This window comes from Photinus pyralis, unplaced genomic scaffold (assembly GCF_008802855.1).
Source record: "Photinus pyralis isolate 1611_PpyrPB1 unplaced genomic scaffold, Ppyr1.3 Ppyr1.4_LG7, whole genome shotgun sequence".
In the NCBI taxonomy this organism is placed as follows: Eukaryota; Metazoa; Arthropoda; class Insecta; order Coleoptera; family Lampyridae; genus Photinus; species Photinus pyralis.
The window spans coordinates 18,965,936-18,974,217 of NW_022170738.1; the positions used below are offsets into that span (position 1 = coordinate 18,965,936).

The 8,282-nt window shown below is 39.7% G+C and overlaps 3 protein-coding genes and 2 long non-coding RNA genes across 6 annotated transcripts in view; 3 read left to right on the forward strand and 2 right to left on the reverse strand.

Annotated features, from left to right (window-relative positions):
- The window catches only part of LOC116175917 (serine/threonine-protein kinase 32B), a 267,380-nt gene that overhangs the window by 97,723 nt on the left and 161,375 nt on the right, over positions 1-8,282 (forward strand). The window lies entirely within an intron of this gene.
- Positions 1-8,282, reverse strand: part of LOC116175919 (venom serine carboxypeptidase-like) — a 64,786-nt gene that overhangs the window by 9,711 nt on the left and 46,793 nt on the right. The gene's annotated exons all lie outside the window — the stretch shown is intronic.
- Positions 2,228-4,313, forward strand: LOC116175928. Its single transcript, XR_004146392.1, has 2 exons — positions 2,228-3,145; positions 3,197-4,313. It is a non-coding gene; the product is annotated as an uncharacterized LOC116175928 (long non-coding RNA).
- Positions 6,002-6,590, forward strand: LOC116175927. Its single transcript, XR_004146391.1, has 2 exons — positions 6,002-6,121; positions 6,238-6,590. It is a non-coding gene; the product is annotated as an uncharacterized LOC116175927 (long non-coding RNA).
- LOC116175924 lies at positions 6,119-6,867 on the reverse strand. Its single transcript, XM_031494310.1, has 3 exons — positions 6,735-6,867; positions 6,596-6,670; positions 6,119-6,535 (listed from the first exon to the last, which is right to left on the reverse strand). The coding sequence occupies exons 1-3, from the start codon at positions 6,782-6,784 to the stop codon at positions 6,181-6,183; spliced, it is 480 nt and encodes a 159-aa protein (XP_031350170.1). The 5' UTR covers positions 6,785-6,867; the 3' UTR covers positions 6,119-6,180.

The following is an 8,282-nucleotide window of genomic DNA, read 5'->3' on the forward strand; positions in this document are numbered from 1 at the left end:
AACTAACTTTTAAATAGAAAGGGCATGCAATACAAAAACGGCTTCAAATGCTATTAGATCGAGCTCTTTAAGAAAGATGACTGAAAATGTCGTAGTCTGGAGACAACTCTCCTTACAGAAACAATGATGTACACGATTAATTAGCGGAAATATACCTTGAGAATGTTTCCGTCGGATAACTTTCTCTTCCACTAATTGTCCAAGTAGTCGGGGCCCTCGGGATAAATTTTTTTCGAATTGTTGATCCTTGGATTTAACAGTTACAGGCAAGCGCAATTCTGTTTATTATCACAACAGGATAAATCCAACAGTTTTTATAGGTTTTTTTGATATTTAACATAACTCATATTCACAATCTCGTCTAATGTACTTTTCTGAGGGTTTTGACATGCGAAAAAAAATGTTCAAAGACAAACTTTTCCGATAAATTCATAGATTTTTCACTCTTTGTTTAAACGAATACATAAATTAACACCGAAACTTAACAGTAGCTCTTCTTACCGTAACGAAAATATACTGATGCGTTTAATTCGTTTGTCCTTAACCATAAACCAGTTATGCGAAGGAAATTATTAAACTACTTCACCGATTACCCTCGTAGTCAAAACTCGAAATCATTTTTTTACGGCTGAGCAACGCTCTGGACATGTCGTGGGTTTACGCGTGAATGCATGTTAATCTTCCTGGGATGAGTTCAACTTAATCTTAATTAATGACCACCCACAAAATGCCATATTGTTAAAGAAGACGGCGGCCATGATTAATTGTTAATTCGTTGCTTAAATTTTGCACTACCAATCAAGTAAGAGTCAGGGTGATTAATCATATCCCACTTACATGTCAATATTCCAAATTTGCAGTTTGCACGCTGCTGCATGAAATCACGCTCGCAGTTGTAATCAAATAGCTCAAACTAATATAACTGAATACAATCTAAATAGCCGCCAGACATCAAAGCTGTTAAAAAAACAAAGCTCTACAGAAATCAAAGGACGCAGGCACGACGAGCTTCATTTCCATAACTTCACAACGAGACTTAGAAAAACATTGAAACGCAAATTGATTATTTATTATATAATTATAATAAGTTAATCTAGCGAAACGTATTTCTATCCAGCCATAAAAGGGGGGGGGGGTGAGAATAAACCTTTTGGGCCAATGTTGGTTGAGAGCTCGATGGAACAGACAGACAGACAGACGACGGAAAATCGTGCACATAAGCGTTACCTCAGCCTCGTTGTGTTACGCTAAAAATAAATGGCACAATGCCGATTTCTACACTACTAACAGGTCATGATACGGATTAAATACGTGTCAGAGATCAAACTATTATGCGATCATCATTAAATAACAACTTATTGTTGTCGTCTATTTATACGACTTTTATATTTTAAAGTAGATACACATCTGTTTTCTCAGTAATCGCAAAAATGCTTAATAAACTTGTGCCATTATTTATCGTTGTGTTGTTACATAATTGGAAGGTATCGAGCGAAAGTGTACGGAACGTTTACCAAGAGCCCTTAATGTTAACACCTTTAATAAAGTCATTCAACGTTGAAGAGGCAAAGTTACAAGCGGAAGTTGTATTCGACGAATTTCGCGACATTAAAAGTTACTCTGGGTATCTGACAGTTAATGAGCGTTATAATTCGAACACGTTTTTTTGGTTCTTTCCCTCCGAATGTAACTATTTGAACGCTCCGGTTTTGTTATGGCTGCAAGGTGGCCCAGGTTCTTCATCGATGACGGGACTTTTCGGTGAGCATGGACCTTTCGAAGTAAATTCCTCGTACCAAATAGAAATACGCGAGCACCGTTGGACTAAGAAATTTTCCATGCTTTACGTAGACAATCCCGTAGGAACCGGCTTCAGTTTTACGGATGATGGCGGTTATGCACACAATCAATCAGTAATAGGCGAGCAACTGCACGAAGCTCTCTCCCAATTTTTCATCCTGTTCCCAGAATTAGGGAACAACAAGTTCTTTATTACCGGGCAGTCTTACGCGGGTAAGTACGCACCGGCCGTCGCCTATACAATTCTGAAAAACAAAAAGGAGGGAAGCAAGATTCGCTTGGAGGGAGTCGAGTAGTATAGTAAGGCCGATCCTGGCTCACTTTACATTGAAAAGTGCCATATGATTGAAGTGTTAGCGTTTCAAGGTCAAAGTGGTGTTGAAGGTCAAAGTGGTATTGCGTAAGTGGGGGGGGGGGGGGATTTCAAGGTCGAGTGTTGAGAAGAAAGGGGTGTATTGTTTGTGTTCTTTGGAGGGGGGTGGTGGTGTCGGTTCAAGGCCGTTGGTAAGAGGGGGTGATGGCTGAGGTCATTGGATTTCAAGGTCGATTGGTGAAAACAAAGGGGTGTATTGTTTGTGTTCTTCGGAGGCTTCAAGGTCATGTGTGGGGATGTGTCTGTCTGAAAGAATGCGTGCCGATGCTGGCTCACTTGAAGGTCAAATCGATTTTGGGTCGAAGCTGAATGCGTGGCGATCCTGGCTCACTTTCAAGGTCGTATCGATGCATTGGTGTTCAAGGTCATGTGGGGGTGTGTCCGTCTGAAAGAATGCGTGCCGATGCTGGCTCACTTGAAGGTCATATCGATTTTGGGTCGAAGCTGAATGCGTGGTGATCCTGGCTCACTTTCAAGGTCGTATCGATCCTGGCCCACTTAGCATTGAAGAATATATGAATAAAGTGTTGGTGTTCAAGGTGAAATTGGTGTGGTGTTGCGTGGTCGTTTCAAGGTTTTTGGATTTCAAGGTCGATTGCTGAGAGTGTTAAGGGGGGGGTATTGTGTGTGATCAAATTGTTTTTCCTGAAGGCGATTGGATTTCAAGGTCGGACGCTGAGAACAAAGGGGGGTTTAATGTTTGTGTTCTTCTGGGGGATGGGGTGCCACTGGCGGTGCCAGTTCAGCGCTGAGAGTGTAAAAAATGGGTTGCGTAATTTTTCGGCTGCCGTCTCAAGATTGAGGGTAAAACGTAATTATTCTTCTTGCCGGCTTCGTATCTCAAAGGCCGAGAGCGCGCCGGGGGTCGAGAGAACAAAGGGTGTATTGTTTGTGGTCAAGGTCAAACGTGGTGCAATTCTTAGGCTATCGAGGGATGGTTTGCGACTTGGAGAGTGGGGGGTGTAATATAAGGTGCTTATTGGAATAGTCATTTGTCCATAATAATAATAATAATAATAATAGAGGAGATGTCAAGAGTAATTGTTCATCATCATCATCAGCAGCAGCAGCAGCGGCAGAAACGGAAAGCTGGTAAAGAAAATTAGAAAATTAAAGTGGGATGTGGAAATTTTGGGTTGTCGGCGCAGTATGGAAAAATTGATGTTGGGAGGCCTACTGGCGATTTGTGGTGAATATGTGGCGAACGGCTGTTGAATGCCTTCATCAAACCTTATTGGTATTACTATCTGATGCTGAGCATGAGGCGGTGTATGGACCTGAGACTTTTAGGGAACAGTGTCAAAACATTGCCCAAAGGTATGAGTTGGGGATTGAAATATGTAGACGCTTTTTAAATTATAAAATATCCGTTTATTGCCTTATGAACGGACTAAACGTGGCTCAGTTGGGTGAATACATAATATGGCGATGAAGAAAGTGACATTTGACGATAGTAACAATCGCGTGTATGTGCTGATCGCGTGGTCATGTGCATATAATGAAGCGCGAAAAGGGCCTTGGATAGATTTCGCTTTAGTAGGAAAATAGAGCAATTTTGTAAGATATTGTCTCTCGTCTTAGCAGAAAATCATCGATCATCGGTTTATCGCACTAGATTTCATGGTCAACATCAGACCGCAATATAATGGTATATATCGCACTGGATTTGAAGGCCACCATACAGCAATGTAATGGTTTATCGCACTCTAGATTTCAAGGTCATCAGTCAGCAATATAATGGTGGTAGAAAACGGTGCCTGGAATCAGTCGAATAGTGTTGACTAATCAGTTAAAATGGATCTTAATCGACTCAACAGTAGCACCTACTGCAAACCTTTCAAGAACGTCAAGGATATGAAGGTTGGTGAAGAGTATAAAGTGATTGGTATCGATCTAATCAATACCAAGTATGGCGATCGAATACTGATCGATACTGAGAACTTTAAGTGCATCCTTCCTTTGCGCTTTTATGAGTACTTCAAGAGCGACAACTGTCTGCAGATCTTCAAGGACTTCTTGTCCAGGGAAGAAGTCTTTATAACAAGCGCTGGAACGGCGGGGAAGACTACTAATTTAACATTTATGTAAAAAAGTTGTAAATGAGAGAGAGAGAGAGAGAAATAATAAATGTTGTTCACGAGAGAGAAATTGGGTCTCTTATTTAAATGCACATCCCACTCTCGAGATCATCTCAACGAAAAAAAGGCTCCAAAATGTGGTGACGAGGATGAGGGCGACGATGACAACATCTATCGCGATATTGAAGATGTGTTAAACTATAAGTTTAACGTAAATTCTCACAATACAGTTTGCAAGATGGAATTATTATACTATCGACCTATGTACTTATTTTATGTATCACATATGTCAATAAACGTACTCTATTTGAGCATTTTTTTTTATTTGATGGAGGCAACTTCTTGCCACACTTCAACAATGTTGAGTCGGAAGCGGAAGTGTACGGATGGGAGTGGCTTGGTTAATAATCTCATAAACAAACTTCCAGTGGAACTACATATTCCTGGCTATCAGTATTGCGGACCTGGTACTAAATTAGATAAAAGGCTAAAGCGAGGCGATCCCGGCATAAATCCCCTAGACGCTCAGTGTAAAGAGCTCGACATTTTTTTTTTAAATAAACAGCTTTCAAAATAAACAGGCTGTTCCCCCTGTTTGTTTACCTGTTTCCCTTGATCGCATCATCATGGATACTAAAGAGATGGCCTTGAAACGACGAATAGTTCAAGCGCGTAAAGTACAATCGTCACAAAGCGGATCGTTTTATTAAAGAAGTGGAGTTTGTACGAACGTATAAACCGCTAATTCAACCGCTATCCCAGATCGTTAAGAAAATCGAACCGCCGTTAAGGTCATATCGATTTTGGCTCACTCAAAGCTTAATGGGTGCCGATCCTGGTCGACTTTCAATGCCATGCGGTGTTTGTCTGTCGAGTGTAGTTTCAAGTTTGAGAACAAAAATGTTGTATTGTTTTCGGGTGATCAAGGCGACTTAAGAATGGGTGTGGTTTAAACTAATATATAAGTGTTTGTTGTAATGGGTCTTTGCTCTGAATAATTCAATAATAGGCGAGATGTCAAGAGCCATTGTCCATCATCATCATCCACAGCAGCAGCACCGACATCATCTTTGCAATGCAATGGGGAAAAAAGAATTGACGAACTGTTACTGAAAATTAGAAAATTAAAGTGGGATGTTGAAATGCTGGGTTGTCAGCGGCTCAGCGCCGTATGAAAAAACTGATTTTGTAGTGATGCTTGGACGTATTCAAACTTTCATACAGTAGCAGTTAAGGCAAGGATTATTTCTTTGTGTGATGAGACAATGGCATAAATAAGACGATGATGGTTATTCTTGTGTATCAATTAAGACAATTTGTACTTATGTAAAGTTTGAGTATTAAAAAAGAATGTATAAAGGGTGCTTATTCATTTTGCCCTGACATTCTTCCTTTAGAACCAATTTGTACGTGGTATGATCAAACACGCTTATTTCTTGTGTAGGAATTGCGAGCGAGAGGGTTAAAAAAGTTTGGGGATTGGTGTTTAATGAACGCTCAATTTTTAAAACGAGTACACTGTACCTACCGTGAATAGACGTTCTGCTTGGTATCGCGCATTTGGTAAAAATAGAAAATTATCAGCTCGCATTATGTCGACTTGCGTATGCCCTCATTTCATTGCACAGTGATATTCGCCGATTCGCGATGTGTTGTGGAAAATAATTTTGGTGTTTCTTTGTGATAATGATTAATTCGATTAGTATTCTCTCTCGAACTCAGGTAGGTACGTAAATATTGCATTTAAAGTTATACCGTGAATGTTTGTGGCAGGTAAACTAAATTAATTAATATCAACAATCGCATTAAATAATCCATGTATTTTCTACGTAAAATTAGCTACATTACATTAATGTTTTACTTATTACTCGTAAGTACCTACCGAAGTACCTACTATTACAAATGTGAAATTAAATTTAAAAAGAAAAATTAGCTATTCTTTAAAAATTGCATGTAATTTATAATAAACTTCATGTCTCGATGCAGGTTTTCATCTTGAAGCCGTGGTGCAGCCAATTCCCGTTCTAAACGCTCCGTCTGGAGTTGGGAATTTCTTTGTCTGGCCTGGAAAATTGTCAGCATCTTCTCCAGACACCCCATTGATAACATCGCCAGCTCTTGGGGTGTGGACGGCTCGTGCCATCTGGGCGATTCATGAGATGGCGGCGGCGGTGGTGGTGGTGGCGCCTCTTCTTGGTCGATGGCTGCTGAAGACGGCGGCGAGACGTGGTCATAAAATTCTCTTAGTAATTGCATATCTTTTTCCCCCCTAGGCAACGGGGCACTGTAACAATAAGAGAAACAATATTAAAAATAGATTATATGTAGAATAAAAGTAACTTACTGAAAGTGATTGTTGCCGCCGTTATTTACAGGTAGCTGTAGTGGTAAATTTGGTTGTTGTTGAGCTGGATTATTTCTGTAACGTAACAATAAAATAAGTATTTCCACATAAACGGAGGTACAGTAATGAGTAAACTTACGGAAATTGATGCATGTCACCCATCGCGGATTGTGGATGTAAAGCTACCATTTCTGACGGCTGCGTTTGAGTATTTGCCTGGGGTAGCGGCGCAGGAATTATAATATGCTCCAATATTTGTACTGATGGATACGGGCTGTAAAACATATATGTATTAGAAATTTTATTTTTTCGTGAACAATAATTTGTACCTTAACTGTTGTTGGTGTTGTTGTTGCTGGCCATGTCTGGGATCTATCACCGGTGGTCTCATGTGAGATGGAGGAATCGTTGTAATTGGAGGAGCGTAAACATGATTGAAATTTCCCTCATATTCTTTTAGAAAAAATCTTCCAGTTCATTTGTGGTGGTGGTGGTGGTGGTAGCTATTGTTCTATAAAAAATAAAATAATACAACATTAGTATCTATATGGATGGTGGAGAGCGAGAACTAAATTATTATACAAGTTTACAACTTACCTTTCCGGATGTCCTTCTTTATCTTCCGTGAGGAGGTTGATCACATCACCATCGGATAACTTTGTAGGATTTTCTAAGGCGGTCTTTAAGATTGAGCGTCCACCACCCCCACAGGCATTTATGTAAGGCTTCTTACTCGTTGCACTTTTCTTTAAAGTCAACTTGTTGTTGGCGCGTTTGGTTGAAGACATGACGATAACGTGCAGATTAACACTTGTGCTGCAAAATGACTATGACTACCCCTAGGTATATATGTGAAGGTTTTTGTTGGAGTTAGCAAAAGAGGGATTCTGAAATAACATCAAGGACGTTCTCACACACATATCAACCATTGTCCTGACACTTGCACGCTTTTGCAGGAAACGTATATTTCCATGGTGTTTGCAAAATTATAGTGTTAGCAAATGATACCCGTGGAACACCTGCAACCTTGAAGATTCCCAGAAGATAGCAAAGACAGCAGAGACCATTCTACACCTCAGTTTAACAATGATAATATTCTTTAATATACTTGGAAGATGAACTTATAAATGATTTTTAATCCGTGAGATCTCATATTGACGTGGTATCTGTAGGTATATCGCATTTCGTAAGATACGATAACGTATTTCCTGCCGCTCTTGGAATTTGTCGCAGCACCGTGTTTGCAAGCATCTCTTCTCGTTTCAAGGAACTATATAGGATAACAGTTTTAATTATAGGTAGAGGTGGAATCTGTTACAAGTTTAAGCAACAACATCGTTAATCTAACGCGAAATTAAATTAAATTATTGTAAAATAAATCTGATATTGTGCGACATATTTCAATAATCACTTCTAACATACGTTTATTAGAGAAGGCAATTACCAATCACCTTCATAATGAGGTAAATGAAAACCCGATAAGACTCGAAGCGAATTTAGCTCAACTTAAATGTTTTCGAGCGCAATTAAAAAATATCTCGATAAAAAAGGAGGGTTGTGGAATAAACGACATCATCGTGGATAAAAAAATCGGCCCCTACGTGCTCAGGCCTGATACACATTAGATTCTTGTTTCAAAGTCGTTTGATTACCGACGTCATTGTAAATTTCACTCATAAAGATCCTT

Bases quoted from the DNA above. Each gene is read 5' to 3' on its own strand.
- LOC116175924 (XM_031494310.1), bottom strand. From the start codon at position 6,784: ATGGTAGCTTTACATCCACAATCCGCGATGGGTGACATGCATCAATTT. The intron at 6,671-6,734 runs GTAAGTTTACTC...GTTACGTTACAG, and splicing joins GGTGACATGCATCAATTTCC to AAATAATCCAGCTCAACAAC. The intron at 6,536-6,595 runs GTAAGTTACTTT...TTATTGTTACAG, and splicing joins GGCGGCAACAATCACTTTCA to TGCCCCGTTGCCTAGGGGGG.